At 37.3% G+C, this 19,581-nt stretch overlaps 1 protein-coding gene across 5 annotated transcripts in view; it reads left to right on the top strand.

Moving 5' to 3' along the window:
* MYO5A (myosin VA) overlaps positions 1–19,581 on the top strand; it is a 187,860-nt gene that overhangs the window by 82,094 nt on the left and 86,185 nt on the right. For all 5 annotated transcript variants that reach the window (XM_087427353.1, XM_087427348.1, XM_087427339.1 and 2 more), the window contains 7 exons: positions 139–282; positions 2,466–2,547; positions 3,469–3,576; positions 6,642–6,748; positions 12,518–12,783; positions 13,644–13,725; positions 17,991–18,131. In XM_087427353.1, coding sequence (XP_087283479.1) covers positions 139–282; positions 2,466–2,547; positions 3,469–3,576; positions 6,642–6,748; positions 12,518–12,783; positions 13,644–13,725; positions 17,991–18,131 — 930 coding nt within the window. The remainder of the gene's footprint in view (positions 1–138; positions 283–2,465; positions 2,548–3,468; positions 3,577–6,641; positions 6,749–12,517; positions 12,784–13,643; positions 13,726–17,990; positions 18,132–19,581) is intronic.

The following is a 19,581-nucleotide window of genomic DNA, read 5'->3' as shown; positions in this document are numbered from 1 at the left end:
CAAATTGGTTCTGTTCTTAAAAGAATCAGTTTTAATGGGTTGTATTCTACTCTGTCCTTTCTCTCCCTGAACAGATTCTGTAAATGTCATGTCATGAATTGCACTTCTAAAATTTTATTTTTTTCCCTTGCTTCTTAGTCAATTGGAAATGCTAAGACAACCAGGAATGATAATAGCAGCCGTTTTGGGAAGTACATTGAGATTGGTTTTGATAAGAGATATCGAATCATTGGTGCCAATATGAGAACTTACCTTTTAGAGAAATCCAGGGTGGTGTTCCAGGTAAGCCAGGCATGCACACATATATACTTATGTTAGATTGCCATATAATTCCAGAGCTCATGCTTGCTGGTTTGCATTTTATTTCCAGATACTCTTGAGCATATTATGACAGTATTACTACAAACTACACTTGGACTGAAACATGTAAAATGGTGCCTGTCAAAGGCAGGGGCACAGCCATTAGACTAATAGTCTGGGACTGGGCACTGGTTTAGGTTTACTTGTTTTGACTTTTTCTTACAGATGCTTGTAGGAAAAGCTTAGTTAAGTAGAGGTGCTGTTAGTTTAGTCTTGTCTCTCGTATTTCCCAACTGATAGGGAAGACATTGGTTTATGCCTTCAATGAGTTACAATTTGAACAAAGTTCAAGAAAAAAAAATCCTTGTCCCTTTCCTTCCTTCTCCTCTCCTGGAATATGATATTGTTTAGATAGAATAATGAGGGTTAAAAAATCTTCACAACCCAGTTGCAAACTACGTCAAAGAAGACACTCCAGTTTATGCGTCTGTGCAGGATTTGCATTCACATATATGCCTTTGGTCCTTTTTTATCTGAAGTGGGCAATGCTATACATTTACAACACTAGCAGGCATGCATTTACGTATTTACAGGTCTTCTAAGAGAATGTGGACCTATCATTGGAAAACTCCCAGTCTAGGGCTCCTGGTGACCCACTACATGCTGTGAGATCGGAGTTTCTCTAGCCCCTTAACTGGATGTCCACTGCTTTGAGGGTCAAATACCTCTGGCACTGCCATGTAACAGAGTCTACAATTTCCATTGCATAAGTCTGTTACGGCTTTGAAAGTATCTGGGATATACTGAGAGTCATGAGTTTGGGCAGCGTGCAGCTACCCTGGCTTTGACTTTGGGAGTGTGCCTGATCTGTGGCCACCTAAAGTATAATACTTGATTTGTATAGTAAAGCAGTAGTCACCCTCCTCCATTGTTCTAATATGCAGGTACACAGAGCAATGTTACTATGCACACATGTATACTTGTGTAGGTTTTTTTATAAAAAAGAAGTTTAGTAGCCAAAAGAAAGAATGGGGGAAATATATGTAGATCTAAGATAAGATTGAGGCTGAATAGTACAAATTTGATTGCTAGGTAAACAGTTAAAGGTGAAGTGGGTATGGTGACCAGAGGCAGGTAGTGCTTAAGACAAAACGTTAAGGCCTACTCTTATTGTCTTATCTAGAGACATTGAAGCAATTCTGGCTGTTCCCCAACCCCCAAGGGTATATAATATTGAGGATGTTTGATATGTCAAAATGAGTCAGAGCATACTTGATATTGTCCTTCATGTACAAAGATGACCAAAGCATTTCTGCAGACCCATCTGCTTTTCTAGTTGTCCGTGTCCTGAACCACCTGATCACTTGCCTAATCATGCTTGTGATCACTGGCACATTGTTCATTTGTTCGGTGTCTGTTGTCCCTGTAATAGGTATTCTGTACCAGACATCAGCCCGCTTTGGGTGTCAAACTTGACCTTGGCGTTACTTGTACTATTCTTTAGTCAACTGAATACAGTGAAGAATTCAAGGATATGATGATAGAGTATAAGGATTCGGTTTTGTATGAACAATATTATTACAACTGTATTTTTAAAGTATATATGTGGAAAAAGACTGTCAGGAAATACTAAGAAGTGATCTTAGAATGGTACATGATTTATTTTCTACTTATAAAATATTTTTATTGATTAAAATCATATAGATGATGTAGTGCATTGGTGGATTTCTTACAAACAACCACAGTAGATGGTCCAGTCTAAAACTGGCAAAGATGGGATATTCTTTTTTATTCAAAATGTTAGGAAGACCATGAATCTGAGGTACTGTAAGGAAATATTGAATATTCTAAAAACATGGTTTTAGCTTCCCCCCAAAGGCAGTGATCTCTTATGACAATGCCATATATCAAGCTGTTCGCTAGTTGAAAAAGCATTGCTATCAGATATTTTATGTTGAATGTGACCAACAGATACACACTCACACATATGCACATAGCTTAATAAATTATAAGATTTAATAATCATAAATATGTATTAGGAAATTTGGGAAAGGATAATTTATTGGACCAACTGAGATAATTAAATATTAAAATTCCATTTCATCACTGAATTTTATGAGTTTTAGTTTAAAATGCTGTAATTGAAAACTCTTCTTATTTCAAAGGCAGAAGAGGAGAGAAACTATCATATCTTCTATCAGCTTTGTGCCTCAGCAAAGTTACCTGAATTTAAAATGCTGCGATTAGGTATGAATATGGCATTAGATTTATTGTGCTGGTATTGTTTTCTGTTAATTTCTGAGTTCATAGACTTGTTTAAAAGGAGACTATGTCGTACTGAAATATTTATGGATGAAATGATAAGAGGTCTGTGGCTGGCTTCAAGATAACCCATGGGATGGGGAAGGAGTGAGTGGCTGCACAAATGGAGCAAGACTGGCCTTGAGTTGATACTTGTTTAAGATGGGGGATGAGTACGTAGAGGCTCATTGGACTAGTCTGTCTACTTTTGTGTATGTTTGAAATTTGCGTTTATTAAAAGAACAAAAATTTAAAAGAGTTTATGTGATGGAGGCCTGTGAGGTTTCTGATGAGGGGAGTAAAGTGTTTAAAGAAATTATCCTAGTATGTAGATTGGAATAAAACCTTTAGGAAAGGACTATTCATTTTACCAATTAAGATAAACAAACTCCAAACATTTCACTCCATTATTTAATTTTGAGTTTTATTTTAAAATATAATTGAAAACACAGGCAGGGGCCAACCTGAAGGCGTAGTGGGTCAGTTCATGCACTCTGCTTTGGCAGTCTGTGGGTTCGGATCCCAGGCACGGACCCGTGCACTGCTCATCAAGCCATGCTGTGGCAGCATCCCACATACAAAAAAAATAGAAGATTGGCACAGATGTTAGCTCAGGGCCACTATTCCTCAAGCAAAAGAAGGAGGATTGGCAACAGATGTTAGCTCAGGGCCAATCTTCCTCACCAAAATGAATGAATGAATGAATGAATGGATTGATCAATCAATCAATAAATAAAACACAGGCAGCCAAACTCCAGGCTCTATAGAGTTAACTGTGCTATCATTGCCTCTAATTCAGAGTGGACATAAGGGTAGATGTCAAGACTTTTTCATAGACTGCACATCTTTTGTTTTCCTTAATTGCAGGAGATGCAAATAACTTTCATTACACGATGCAGGGTGGCAGCCCTGTGATTGAAGGAGTAGATGACGCCAAGGAGATGGCACATACCAGGCAGGCCTGCACTTTGCTAGGTAATGTAATTTTATTCTTGGGCTTTTATGAGCAATAGCTTTTTTCTTTTTTCAAATGTAAACCATTTTACTGTATTCTGTTATCTAACCTAAATTGAATAAGCCAAAATGCAGACAGAATATCTTGTATTAGCTTTATAAGCAACTGGAACAAATAAATCTGTCTAAAAATAGAAACTCTTATATTTAGTGGAAATGGTAACATTTACATTTCATATGTAGATCTATAGATATAATGTTCACAATTGTATTTATTTTTTTTACTGAGGTAACAATGGTTTGTAACATTATATAAATTTCAGGTGTACATCATTATATTTTGACTTCTGTATGGACTACATCGTGTTCACCACCAAAAGGGGGCTGTAGGGAGGGTGAAAGGGGTAAAAGGGCACATTTGTACCATGACAGATGAGCAACTTTTTGACTCAAGCAACCTTTGTTTGGAATATTGGCTTAGCTTCGTATTAAGTGGTGAGTATTGTTGGGAGATTAATGTTCCTTATAAAACACATTTGGATAGCATGGGCACTAGGTTGCTTTTTGGGGTGATGGGAACTGTTCCAGAATTAGATGGTGGTAATGGTTGCACAACTTTGTAAATTTACTAAAAAGCATTGAATTGTGTACTTAAAAGGGGTGAATTTTATGGTATACAAATTATCCCTCAATAAAGCTATTTAAAAACACATTCAGGGCATCAGAGGAGATCGGACTAATTCTTTGCTTAAATTTTTACAAAATTTGAAACCTGGAGCTAAATGAAATGAGTTCCTGCACAAACTCACATTTTGTGGGGTTCTTTGTTTTGGGAGTCTTTTTGTGGCTGGGAAATGTAGCTAAACTAGCTTGGTGAGAAAACAATGTATTACATGTAGTTTATTCTGTTTTTGAAATGGCTCAGATGTCACTGTCTTGTTTCTGGGATTTAAAAAATATTGGGTCTATATATAAATAAATTCATTTTTGGAACTGTAATGTGCGACTTTTAGTGGTTAATTATTTATTTAAAAACCTCGGAATATGAATAACTCTAAAATCATACATTGGTATTTTGAGGAGTACCCTGAAGTGAGTTAATTTAATTTAAAAGCATTGCTAGTCAGAGTGTGACCCAGGACCACTGTGGAGCTTGCAAAAATGCAGAATCCCAGACTCCATCTCAGACCTACTGGATCAGAATCTGCATTTTTTTTTTTTTGAGGAAGATTGGCCCTGAGCTAGCCTCTGTTGCCGATCTTCTTGTTTTTCTTTTTTCTCCCCAAAGCCCCAGTACGTAGTTGTATATCCTAGTTGTAGGTCCTTCCAGTTCTTCTATGTGGGATCCCACCTCAGCATGGCTTGATGAGCGAGCGGTAAGTAGGTCTGTGCCCAGGATCTGAACCAGCAAACCCCAGGCCGCTGAAGCGGAATTTGAGAACTTAACTGCTATGCCACTGGGCGGGCCCCAGAATCAGCATTTTAACAAGATCCATTAGTGATTCATATGCATATTAAAGTTTGAAAAACACTGCTTTACTTCTAGGGCTAAATCTGTTTCTTAATAGGAAATTACAAATTTGAAAAAGCCATGATGCAAAGATGTCAAAAACATTCATTATAAGATCAACTCTCAATTACCCTGAATATGATTACATTGTAGGGGAGCAGAATTTGCTACCCCAAACTGTGTTTCTTTGGCTTGATTATTTTTAAGAACTAAGAGTTAGGAAGAAACTGATCTTCCTAACTAAGAACTAGAGTTAGGACTAAGAACTAAGAACTAAGAGTTAGAAAGAAACTGATCTTCCCTCTGCCTAAAAGAATTTTAGAAGGAGCTATCACCATAAATAACTATAGTATAATATGAACTAGGTGTGGTAGACAGGGAGGAACCTAACAAGGCGCATTTGATCGGAGTCCTCCTCATGTCCCAGTGTCGTTGCAAGGCATGGCAAACATTTGTTTACCAAACATTTGCTTTTCCATCTCCCTGTGAATTGCCTTGCTCCCCTTTGAAGTCCCAAACTGCTACCACCACCATCCTCTTTTGTCCTTAGCTGAAGATGGTATTTAATGTGGTGACTTTGGCCATTTTGGCGAGTTACTCAGTTTTCCTGGGTTTCTCTCATGTATACATGTTATTAAAATTTGTTTGATTTTCTCCTGTTATTCTGTCTCATGTCAATTTAATTCTTAGACTAGTCAGAAGAACCTAGAAGGTTCTGAGTTACCTTCTTCTGAGGTAGAGGAAAATTTCTTCCTCCCCTACAACATGTTTGGAAATAATTTTACTATTTTTACCTGCATATAATTATATCTAATATTCTAAAAATTCTTACCTTATTGGAAAATGAAGCCAGATCTGATAAAAAACCAAGGGCTATCCAGCTTTCTCGTCCTGTCTTATCCTTCAGGTCCTGCTCTAATGCTGGATTTGGACTGGGGTCATCAGTCCATGAGTGATGGTCATCACTTATCAGGCTGGAGTACAGCACTTCTAATCTTGGGGTCTCTGACTTATGCTTGGTCTGTAGTTAGAAGGAATAATTAAATAATCTGACTTAAAACAGCCTTGTTGGGCTGCAACTTGCATCTGGAGTAGAGATAAATAGAAAAGGAAATAATGTTAGTAAAATACTTAAATCCAGTATATGACAATGATGTTGATAATTTATTTAGTACTTACCATGTGTCACATAGTGTGTTAAGTATACTAAGTACATTTTCTCATTTAATGCTCCCAAACACCCTTTGAGATAGTCACTATTATTCTCACATCTCAAATGAGGAAATGGACGCATAGAAGAGTGAAGTTATCTGCCCATGTGAGATGGCAGGTAGGGAACAGAGCCAGGCCTTGAGCCCAGGTCTCTACTCCACAGCTCATGCTCTCAACCGTGATACTAAACTGCATTAGGTGTTAATGTCAACAAAGATGAAAGTGTTGTTAACTATGACACATTATAATGTACACAGCATATTTCAATATTCAAGAATTAAAAATAGGCTTAAAATTGCTCTAATGTTTAGTTCCTTTTCTGAAATCAATCACTTGTACATTTTCATTTACTCTATTGTTTCAGGAATTAGTGAATCTTATCAGATGGGAATTTTCCGAATACTTGCTGGCATCCTTCACTTAGGCAATGTTGGATTTACGTCTCGAGATTCAGACAGCTGCACAATACCTGTAAGTTTAGAACAAGCTTAGTGTGATAGCAGTTGATTTGTGTTTTAGTTTTGTTTGTTCTTTATGGAAGCAATATATTTGAAGTCTCTCTATTAACGTTATCAGAGAGATATATTATCCAAAGTAGAATCTTGAACTGAAAATAAAGAAATATGGATTCTAATCCCTGGTGTACAGTGATTTTGTGTGTGTGTGTGTGTGTGTGAGAGAGAGAGAGAGGAGAGAACTTGGTACATGTCAGATCTGTATAACAGAGGAGGGAAATCTTAGATGTGAAAGTTGGATTGGTGAGTCTAGAGAGAAGGGTTCCTTTGGCCCATGGCACAAGTACCAAGAATTGATATCTTTGTTTCTTTAGCTGTGGAAGTGTAATATGGTTTAAAAGTTATTGAAGAAACTGTTAGCAGTGGTTAATCCTAGGAAGAGGAACTAGATGTCGGGGGGGATGGAGTATCTTCACTGTGATTTACATAATCTTCCACACTTAGTTATAACTGCACACTGGGAATTAAAACCCAATTCCATATGTGGAAACATTTGTTTAAACTGTAACAAAACCTAACAGTCCCAGATTGTCCTCATTGGGCATTTGTGATTTGCAGTATTTCCTGATCACCACCATCAAAGATACACAGACACACACACACACACACACACACACTCGTATATATTTATTAGATATTTTATAACTTTATTAAAATGGAGGAAGTTTTAATATAATTATTTTTTCCCATCCTGCTTCCTCGAAGTTTGTGATAGGAAATAATCTTGAAATTTATATTTCACTCTTCAGGCACCCAAGTTGATATTAGCAAATCTACATGTAGATTAATTTGTATGACTTAAATGTGGGTAAATTAGATTTGAGTTTTAAGATATATGTTTCAGTATCTCTGCCTGGGTTCAATCCCAACTTTACTTTTTACTCACTGTGTTTTTGAGTGAGTTGCTTAGCATCTCTGAACCTCAGTTTCCTCATCTGTAAAATGAAAGGTACTTTCTTTTCCCGCAGTTTAGGACTAGGTGCTCTGATTGACATTCATGTTGGATAAATGTATTTAAAAATATATTTTTTGATAAATACATGAGAATTCAGAGGCCAAAAACTAAGTGAAAATGAACTTAGAGAATGAAGCAGAACCCTGAAGCTGCGACTCACCTCAAGGGCGTTTGCTGAACCCAATGACCTTGAGCTTTGGTTTTCATAGCCAAGTGGGGTGCAGAGGTCAAAAAGCAAAGCCTGGGACTCATATAAACAGGGGAATAAATAGGGGAATCCCTGCCGAAAGCTGAGACCCTAAATGGGGAACTAATAGTAAACTTGCCCACCACCCACTCCAAGAGTACAGAGAAAAGTTAATCTGGCTCAAGCCTTGGTGCTAAGTAGAGGAGGAAAAAATAGTTCCCTAAAAATTTATAGCAATGAACTGACTCTCACACAAACTCCAGCCTGATTTCGTAATTCCTGGATGGTCCCAGAAAGCTACACACAGAAACTTAGCTTAAATTGGTCCTGGATTGGTAGTGCCCTAGACGCCCAACAGAAGCAAATGCAAATCTACTTTGGAGGATCCACCTTCAATCCAGGCCTCAATAGAGCACCATGAGAAAACTTACAAGACGTCCCGGCTCATAGTCAAGAATCACAAATCCCAAGATACAACAAAATAGATGGAGCTAAGTGATATAACAGATACCAGAATTAAACCTGCTAAGAATGCCAAAAGAAATTAGTAGCAGATTTGACACAGCTGAGAAGAGAACTGATTCGCTAGAAGACAGATGTGAAGAAATTACCCAAAATGCAAGATAGGACCCAGAGATGGGGCACTTAAACAACAGTTAAGAAAGATGAAGTATACAGTAGTAAAATTTAATTTTAATCGAATGAGAATTCCTAAAGGAGAGAAAAAGGAGAGTGAGGTGGACATAATGTTTGAAGAGATAATTACTAAAAAATTTCAGAACTTGTGAAAATGACACTAAAGCACAGATTTGGAAAGTCTAGAAAATCTCAGAATAAATAAAAAGAAATCCACTCCTAGGCACACCGTAATGATACTAAAGGCAGAGAGAAAAATCTTAAAACAGTTGGAGAGAGAAGACATTACTCTTGAAGAATAGCAATTAAAGTGATATCTCACTTCCCAACTGCTACAACAGGAGCCAGAAAACAGTAGACTACTATCTTCAGTGTGCTAGAGTAAATAATTATATACTTAGAATTGTATATCCTATAAAAATAACTTTCTAGAATAAAGGAAAAATAGAAGTGTTTTCAGACAAATAGAAACTTGTGAGAATTTGCCACCAATAGACCCTCACTAAAGGAAATATTAAAGGACATAGTTTAGGCAGAAGGAAAGGGATCCTAGGTAGAAAATGTAAAATGTGAGAAGAAATGATGAATCAATAAACTAATAAAGTATGGGAAAATGTAGATAAAATTTGATTAATTAAAACAATAATAATGAATAGTGTATTGGGCTGGAAAAGATAGAACTCACCACAACGTACTTATTAGTTACAAAAGGAAAGATAGTTATCTTTACAGTGGAGAAACCTGGCAGACATTCCTTAACTAGGTGACCACAATTGACATGACCAGTAATGGGACCAATCAGCATCACGTAACTTCTGATACAGCGCACCAAGGAGAGTGCAACATCACTTCTCTGATACTCCTGCCCAAAAGGCATGACCCAAATCTAATCATGTGGCAACACTGTACAAACCCAAATTGAGAGACATGCTGTTCAAAAATGTCAAGGTCACAAAAGACAAAGAAAAGAGTGAAGAACTGTTCAGATTAAAGGAGACTAATGAAACACGATAACTAAATTCAATGCATGAACCTAGATTGGATCCTGGACCATAGGAGTATATTTGTTTGCTTTATATTTTTTCCATAGAGGACATATATTAGGTCAATCAGCAAAAACTGAATTAGATCTGCAGGTTAGATAATAGGGTTGTGTATTATTGCTAATTTTCTGATCTTGTTCATTATACCACAGTTATTATGTAAGATAATGTCTTTGGTTTTTAGGAAATACACACTGAAATATTTGGGACTAAAAGCTCATCATGTTTACAGCTTACTTTAAAAAGGTTCTGAAAAAATAATGTGTATTTATATGTGTGTGACAGAGTGAGAGAGAAAGAGAATGATACAGGCAAATGTGGTGAAATGTTAATATTTAGGGAATCTGGGTGAAGAGAGAAAATGTGGTAAAATGTTAATATTTAGGGAATCTGGGTGAAGAGAGCAAATGTGGTAAAATGTTAATATTTAGGGAATCTGGGTGAAGTTAGCAAATGTGGTAAAATGTTAATATTTAGGGAATCTGGGTGAAGAGAGTTCTTTGTACTATTCTTGCAACTTTTCTGTTAGTCTAAAATTAGTTCAAAATAAAAAGTTTAAAGAAATGAAGTGAATCACCAGAGGCCCCCCCCACCAAATGATAGAAGTTCTGCATAACAAAGCTCATATATTGGGATGGGGTGTTTGGAGTTAGTGTTATTTAATTACATTAAATTAACTAATGCAAATTAATGCTTCTATTATGAAAAATAGAAACAGAAAGTAAGCCTTTCAAACTAATAGAGAGGAAAATGGACTGAAAAAAAAAATCCAAATATAGCAAGAAAGAGAGAGAAAATTTTAGAAAAAGTGGGAGAAATAAAGGCACTATAGAAATAATTATTACAAATCGACTAATGCTTCAGTTGAAATGGGTTGTTAGACTGTTTTAAGAATTCAGGTATATACTTTTGAAAGAAGCATTCCTAAAACATTAAGGTATAGAAAGTTTTGGGGGCCGGCCCGGTGACACGGTGATTAAGTTTGCGTGCTCTGCTTCAGCAGCCTGGGGTTCGCAGGTTCAGATCCTGGATGCAGACCTACACACCGCTTATCAAGCCATGCTGTGGCAGGTGTCCCACATATAAGGTAGAGGAAGATGGGCACGGATGTTAGCCCAGGGCCAATCTTTCTCAGCAAAAAGAGGAGTATTGGCAATGGATGTTAGCTCAGGGCTAATCTTCCTCAAAAAAAAAAAAAAAAGAAAGAAAGTTTGAAAATAAAAGGTTTAGAAAAGACACACCACAATAGCCAGAAAAAACTGGCAGAGCTATAGTGATACTGGACAAAATAAACTTTGATGCCAAAAGCGGTACTAGAGATAAATAAAGTCACTATGTAATGATAGAGATTTTATTCACCGGGAAGATATAATAGTTCTAAACTTGCATGTACTTAATGACATAGCCTCAAAATATATAAAACAAAAATCAACAAAAACCACAAGAAAAAATAGACAAATCTGAGAGATTATTGACTTCTCTCAATTATTGATGGGTGAAGAAGTCCAAAAATTTGTAAAGCTATAGAAAATTTGAACAAAACAGTTAACAACCTTGATCTAATAGAACAATATGGTAATGCCATTCAAGTAGAATATGTTTCGAGAGTACTGGGCCACTTCTAAATGATGTCAATCATTCATATATATGTATATGAATAAAATGAGCTGCTTATTTAAGGGAGTTGAACCATGCTGTTGCTAATGGTGCTGCTTTGTATCTGAAGTGATTACTTGGGAGGAGGAGAGATTAAAGAAAGAAGGGACTGCTTCAGTGGGAAGGGTCAGGGAGGGGATGAGAGTGCCAGGAGACTCAGGTTCTAATGAGAACTCTGACATAAACAGGCCATGTGGGATTTTTGATAAACTATTCTCTTGGATCTTATTTCCTCATTTGTCAATTAGAGATAACAGTGTTCACCCTGCCTATTCTCCAGGATTGTTATCAGATTCAATTGAAACATGTGAGTGAAGATGTTGAAAAATATAATGCACTAACATGGATTAAATTAAACAAGTATTTATTGAATGCCTACTCATGCAAGGCCTATAGAAGACATTGTAGGGGATACAGGGATATAAGTCATCAAAGAGATTCTAATCTAAGAAGTCACACAAATAACTGTCAAGTTATCTGTTTAAAACCCTTCAGTGGGCTCCCATGGCTCTCAGGATAAAGACCAGCCACAGTACAGCCTCTGCCTGTCTCTCTGGCTTCATCTCATACCTTTTCTCTCTCACTCAGCTTCAATCCCTCATGTGCTGGTTTCCCTGCCATGACAGAACTTTTATACCAGCTGTTCCCTCAGCTTGGAAGACCCTCTCCTCTCCCTTTCACTGAGTTAACATCTTTTCATCCTTCAGATCTCAGCTCCATTTCTCAAGGCAACTGTCTCCTGCCTCCCTGAATAGGGCACACTCCTCTTACATGGAATCTTAGCATAGTGTCCTTCTCCTCTGGAGTAATTTTATGTTTTAGAGAGCAATCATTTGATTAATATCCATTTCCCCTAGTGACTATAAGTTCTAGGAGGACAGGGACCATGTCTGTTTTTGTTTACTAGCATCTAATAGGCACTCAGTAAATATTTGTTGACAAGCTGACTGATTTTCTGATTGACTAACTAAATGAATGTGCCTAAAAAGAGATATGAGCAAATACTATGAAGAGACAAAGGAAGAGGTAATTTTTGAAATGAGCCCTAGAAGAGATTGTAAAATGCTGCCTAGATGCTGGTTTGATAGATGATTGTGATTATAGTCATTGACCAGCTTCAAGTGATTTTGGTGTTTGTTATAACCACGAAATTGCTGGGTTTTATTTGTTACCTCTTTCTTGGTATTTTTCAGTAAATACTTATTTGATTGATCTGATCATAGGAAATAATCCATTCTCTTTTGGCAGCCCAAGCATGAACCTCTCAGCATCTTCTGTGACCTCATGGGCGTGGAATATGAGGAGATGTGTCACTGGCTCTGCCATCGGAAGCTGGCTACTGCCACAGAGACATACATCAAGCCCATCTCCAAGCTGCAGGCGACAAATGCCCGTGATGCTTTGGCCAAGCACATCTATGCTAAGCTCTTTAGCTGGATTGTAGATCATGTCAATCAGGTTCTCCATTCTGCTGTCAAGCAGCACTCTTTTATTGGCGTGCTGGACATTTATGGGTAAGTATATTTGGCTTAGTGGTCTGCCAGAGAGCATTTCTTCCTAGAGATTATATAGTAACTTTAAGTGGGTATTTGATTCTGTCTCCTACTGGTGAGGAGAAAGAAATTAGAAGAGAATTTCTAAAAATCTAATTTCATTTGCTACTTTGCCTTTTCTAGGTACCCTTCATTAGCTGTTAAGGCCCTTCCTGTACATTTATGCTTTTTGATGCCTAATTTTTCATTATCTGGTTCAGTTTTTCAAAGAACCTGTGAGATAGGAGTATCCCAGTTCCCTTCTATGTGTATGCAGACACTGTGAATCTGTAAATTGACAAGAGCATAGCTCTATCATAATTCTGATTGTTTTCCACTTGGGATGAATTAGCCCTCAAAAACTCATACTATTGAACACCTCTGCACTCTGGAGCCTTTAAAAAAAATCTCTGTGCCACTTGGCTGATATCTATCTACTGGGGACATTTTCCATGTTACTGACGTATAAACCCTTATCTTCACTGATGTGGAAAGAAAGTTTCATAATGTTGAGATATTACCCATTTCTTTCTTTCTGATGTGCACATTTTTTTTAAAAATAATTTATTTATTTATTTATTTTTCCCCCCAAAGCCCCAGTAGATAGTTGTATGTCATAGTTGCACATCCTTCTAGTTGCTGTATGTGGGACGTGGCCTCAGCATGGCCGGAGAAGCGGTGCGTTGGTGCGCACCCGGGATCCGAACCCGGACCGCCAGCAGCGGAGCGCTCGCACTTAACCGCTAAGCCACGGGGCCGGCCCTGATGTGCACATTTTGAATATTTTAAAAAAGTTATTTGCTCCTTTTTCTCCCCTTCTCATGTTATTTTTGGTTTTACAGATTTGAAACATTTGAGATAAACAGTTTTGAACAGTTTTGCATAAATTATGCAAATGAAAAACTACAGCAACAATTCAATATGGTAAGAATTTTCTTCGTTGAATAATATTCTGCTCTAAATTATTCTCTTGAATTTCTAGTCTATGTTTAAAGTCTGGTTCCTGAAATGAAGTTGTGAATTACAATTATTATCTGGGGTTTAGAACAGCTGAACTACTGAGGAACTTATGATTAATAAATGATGCAATATTAGAAAAATGTTTATGGTCCAGATAGGATTCAAGGTCATCCTTGGGTTGCTGTCTGAGAATAGTGAAAATTTGGTCCAAATACATTGAGTGAGGGAAGCAGGAAGTGTGTTAGGTGGTACCATAAGGAGTATGAAGCTTTGAGCCCAGGGATATCCTTCAGTTTGTTGTTCCTGAGGCTAATTATGTGTGGAGTTATGACTATCTTAACTCTTACTTGCTGTATTAGCAAGACGTCAGAATGAAAAATCAGAACATATTCTTTTGTACGTATTTTTTACATATTTTATTTAACATGTTCTCTTTTCGGTAGTCTGAGACATTCACCGAGACAATGGCAATGGGAATATTTTGAGAGTGGCTCTTGTGAAGTAGTAATATCAGATATCTGAGAGCATTATCATGGTGTTGGGAGATTTGGAAGTGCCTAATAATGAGGGGCAGCAGACTGTAATAGTGAAGAGCACAAACCCCTGAGGTGAACTGCTTGGGTTGGAGTTCTACTCTGCATTGATCATCCAGGGGCCCTTGTGCAAGTTAATTGACTTTCCTGGGCCTTAGTTGTCTCATCTGTATAATGGGGATAATAATAGTACCTACTACACATGTTGTATGGATTAAATGAGTTGGGATATGTAAAGTGCTCACCAAAGGCTAGTCACAGTTCTAAGTGCAAGATTAGGGGTGGTTATTAGTATTGATGGAAGAGAATATTAAAATTAAGTCACTGATAGGAATTGGAAGATGGAAGAGAATATTAAAATTAAGTCACTGATAGGAATTGGAAGATGGAAGAGAAGAGAGCTGAAGGACAGAAAAAGAGCCCTTAATATTCTCATCTTACAATGAGAGAGGTCAAGTGGTATAGTCTATAGTTGGTGAACAAAAAATAGAAGTTTAAAGATATTATTTTAAGTTACAAAATTAATAAAAACCAAAAGAAGATATAAAAATAGTAATATTGAGAGGATAGGAGAGGAGCAATGGAGAGGTGGTGTATGTGAATTTAGTCTCATCTATCTTATCAAGAAATCAATAGATAATGTTTCAAGTGAGTAAATAAAAAAATAGCTGATAAGCATATTCTTTAGAGGTAAATATCAGAAGAAATAGTTAAGGGAGTTAAAAATGGTTGCCTCCAGGGAGTAAGACCTGGGGTTGGGGAGGGATGAGACAAGGGATTGTTGCTTGTCGTCACAAAACCTTTGATTTTTAAAAATATTGCATATACTTTGATAAAAATTCAGACCATCTTTATTTAGCAAATTAAGCTAACTTAACACAGTGAAATAATGTAGAGGTCATTTTAAAACCTTAGGCTTATGATTATTTCCATAAGAATGTGATTGGTGTATTTTTCATCTCTGCATAAGAAACATTAATAAAAACCTATCAGAGACTAAACTGAGCATTAGCTTTTCTAAGATTTTCCTGAGTTTCTTAACACTTTAATCAGTGCCATAGCATTCTGCTGTTTCCCAGTAGGTTTTGGCACAAGGTGACTGAAAATATAAGGAACTAACATGAGCCTCTTTAGGGACTGGCAATTTTGTCTTTTCTCAAGGGCCTCATGTTTCTGACTCTCTTGTTTCTCTTTCTGTCTCTATTCATCTGTTTCTTCTTCTCTGTCTATCTGTCTGTCTGCCTCTCTTTCATACACACACACACACCCATACTGCATCTTAGCCTCTCTCTGCACAACTGCTCCACTCCATCTTACTGTCAGAGGGCACATTATTTCCTTCTATTCCGTATATTTTTTCTCAAGGTTTCTGCTTCCTCACTTCAAACTACCTGTGAACCCAGCAGTGGTTGGAATGCTCCTCCATCCTCTTAACTTGCTCAGCTCCCATTCATCTTGACTTCTTTCAGCTTCAGCTTCCACTGTTAGTTGTCTGTTTTCCAATTCTTATACCTGAGAAACAGAGTTTGATTAACGCAGTTCATTTTTTCATCAGAGATCTCTGGCAGTTGACTAGCTGTGGCTAGGAACATGGGGTCTCACAGTAAAGAACTTGGCTGCTTTGGGCTCCTCCCTCAGCAGGGGCTGTGGGTGGGGCAGTGGGCAGGAGAAACATGGCGATTGGCATGTTTGGTGCTTGGAGGCATTACTGTATTGACCGAGGATCTCTTGCCATATTGAACTTCATGCCCACATTGTCTTTTTGATAACTGAGCATCCAAAATTTTTGAGGCCTCATGGACCTTTCCGAACTAGACATAGAGATGTGTGTGAGAAACAAGATCTGTTTAAAGTCTGGAGCAGTATTTCTGTTGTCAGTGTGGAGACTGCATATAAATTAATGAATTAAAAAAATACAGGGCTCATTGTTTTGGAAAATACTGATACCATCAGTCAGGACATTCGGCTCACACATGGTGCCCTATTTGCCTTCTCATTGATGAAAAGAACAGAATAAATTTGCTTTCTAATTAACATGACATAAATATTCATACGATGACTATTTTTTGACTAAAGCTTATTGCAACTGGTTAGATTGTAAATGCTGCGAATGAGCCAAGAGTGGCATTATAATAAGTATAGAATAAAGTGGGAAAGTTCCAGGTGCATGAGAAGAGTACATATCAGAAATCTTGGTGACACCTAAGTTGTTGTGGGGTTTTGGGTCTTAGAAAATATGTGTTGTCAGGGCCAGCCCCGTGGCGTAGTGGTTAAGTGTGCGCGCTCTGCTGCTGGCTGCCTGGGTTCAGATCCTGGGCGTGCACCAAGGCACCGCTTGTCAGGCCGTGCTGTGGCGGCGTCCCATATAAAGTGGAGGAAGATGGGCAAGGATGTTAGCTCAGAGCCAGTCTTCCTCAGCAAAAAGAGGAGGATTGGCATGGATGTTAGCTCAGGGCTGATATTCCTCACAAAAAAGAAAGGAAGAAAGAAAGAAAATATGTGTTGTCTTGTCATAACCACAGAGGGCTAATCTTCCCAGAAAAGTAGCACGATATGTGAGAGAACCAAGGGAGACAAAAGAGACAGGTAGAGGAAAGTAGAAACCCCTAGAAATGACTGAGTAGAGGTCAGTAGCCTCTGTAGAGACTGGAAGTTGTGGGTGGCTCCTTGGCTGGGTGGCGTGAGGCAGGAGCTGCAGCAGTGGTTGGATTGCCCTTCCCACCTGGACTAACTTAACTACCATTCGTCCACAGCGCTCAGATCATACAGCTCTTCCTCAGGAAAGCCTTCCCTCACCACCCTGTATCCAAACTAGATGAGGACTCTTGCTCTCATAGCTCGCATTATTTTCCCCTGTAACGTTATTACAGTTTGTAATTATATTCCTTGTGATTATTTGATTTGTGTCTGTTTCTCCCACTAGTCTCCAAACTCCATGAGGGCAGAGCCCATGTCTGTTTTGTTAATGGTGTGCAGTGACTGCTATATGGTAGACAGTCAATACATATTTTTGCTTAAATGAGTAAAGGATGATTAGCAGCAATGGTGAGGATGGTGGCTGAGCATTTAGCAGAAATAGCAATGAATTGGTAGTGGTTGCAGCTGCTTGCAGAACTGGATGTAGAATCCAGAAAAGTAAGCTGTAGATTCCCTGACTGTAGAGGATAATCAAGACAAACACAAAAGACTGACTGTTATCTAATTCTGAGGCACATGAACTTCACCACCACAGTCCCTTAAGAGAATTACTTTGTTATGCTGTGAGCATTGCCCAGCATGATTCAGTAGTCTGGCGGCCATCCGCTCTGCATAATTGTTCAAGGCCTGCTAAGGGATTTCTGTGCCCATGTGCAGTAATTTAAGAGGCCAAAAAGTGAATAGTGCAGTTTTGCATGTATACAGATCAAAAAGACTGCCACATTTATCAGCTATTTAAAACATTCACATACCTAGATTTACTTGCTGATAAGAATCCCAGGTAGCTGAAGTTTTATTGTCTGTGGATTTTTTTTCTTTCTCATATTGTTTTCTGTATATAAATCATGTTTCTCCCACGAGATTGTTGTTGCTGGAAGCCATGGACGATCTCAAATTATGTTGGTATCCTCTTAGAGTGTTTTTTATAAACGTTGTTTCTTGACTAACATTGTATGTGATAGTGATCCAGTCATGTAGTGTTTTTCTTTTTCATTTCAGCATGTCTTCAAGTTGGAACAAGAGGAATATATGAAGGAACAAATTCCATGGACACTCATAGATTTTTATGATAATCAGCCTTGCATTAATCTTATAGAATCTAAACTGGGCATTTTAGATTTGTTGGATGAGGAATGCAAGGTAAGTATGATTTTCTGATTAAGTATAGTCTATCAAAATAGATATATCAAGGTCAGAAGGTATTTAAGCAGAGAATCATTAGTATACAATGAGGTGCCATTATGGCAACAGGTAGGGATCACCCTAACTTGCATTCTGAAGGGCCACTAGACCCAAACAGTGCTAAATACGATTGAAACTAGGAGAATTTTCCTTCTGATTTCAGCTGATTCTAAGTTATGTGAAAAATTGACATTAGATACAACTACTACCAATTTTAGCCACTTTTGTTATCAATATACTTATATTTGGTACTTTTTGTTCAGTGGTATGATATATTTAAAGAAATGCAAGAAATTGAACAAAATATATTTTGAGTAATAGTTTTAAATATTTATAATTTAAAAATTGACTCGTTCTTTATTACTGATATATGTGGTAGGGAGGAGTTTTAGCTTTAATATTTGAAGATGCAGCATGTTGGAAAAATATTGGATCCCCAGCTTTACTGCTAACTGAGTGATCTTAGACAAATAATCTATCCTTTCTCTTAATTTCTCTTTACTTTATATGCCATAAGTTACAACTTACCATAGGTTTATCCTCCTAAGCATCTAGATTTCCTACAACATTAAAAATGCATGTAATGAAAAGCCTCGCTTGAAATTAAATAAAATGCAAATCAAAACAAAAATGGGATACTGCTTTTTACCTATTAAATAGGCAAGTTTAAATTTGGTAATACCAAATGAATATTTATTACATGTATACTCTTGATGAAGGGCATGAATTAGTACAAGGTATTTTAGAAGAAATTTGACAATATTCATCAAAATTGTAAATACATATACCTTTTGACCTAGAGTGGAACTGCTGGAAGTTCACTCTATGAATATACTTGCAAAAGTATTCAAGGTATATGTGTAACAGAAGTCATTGTGGCAGTTTTCATAATAACAGAAATCAGTAACAACCTAGTGACCATTTGTTCTTAATAATAGTACTTTTATTAAAAAGAAAAAAAATGCAAGGAGTTTATAGAACGATCCTATTTGTGTACATGCCCTTAAAGAAAGAAAGATAAAGAAGTTGGTGGAAATGGCGAGAGGAGACTACTCTCCATTTTATACCTTTCTGAATTATATAAATATTTCACTATGTGCAAATGTTACTTTTATTTAACAAATTAAAAACTACATGATAGTCATGATATTTCATCTTCATTTGTGAGGCTTTTGTTGTTTTACAAGCAAATCGAATATTTATTTGATGACTCCTGGTGTAGGCAGATTGAGTTTCCCAGAGACTGGACTGAGTCACCCATGGGAAGGTCTCAGTCATTGCTCTTTGTTAGTGATTGGTTTTTGGCATCTAAGAGAGAAATGTGAAAGGAATGAGCTCCTAAATTGAATGTAAAAGTTGTTAGGAAAAGCAAAAAATGGTCTCTTGGTTGATGCATCAGAAGAGTCTC

The sequence above is a fragment of the Ceratotherium simum genome, chromosome 3 (assembly GCF_057802395.1).
Source record: "Ceratotherium simum simum isolate JZ-2026a chromosome 3, ASM5780239v1, whole genome shotgun sequence".
NCBI lineage: Eukaryota > Metazoa > Chordata > Mammalia > Perissodactyla > Rhinocerotidae > Ceratotherium > Ceratotherium simum.
Note: the sequence above shows the minus strand (reverse complement) of the source record. Positions and strands in the feature narration are given on the sequence as shown.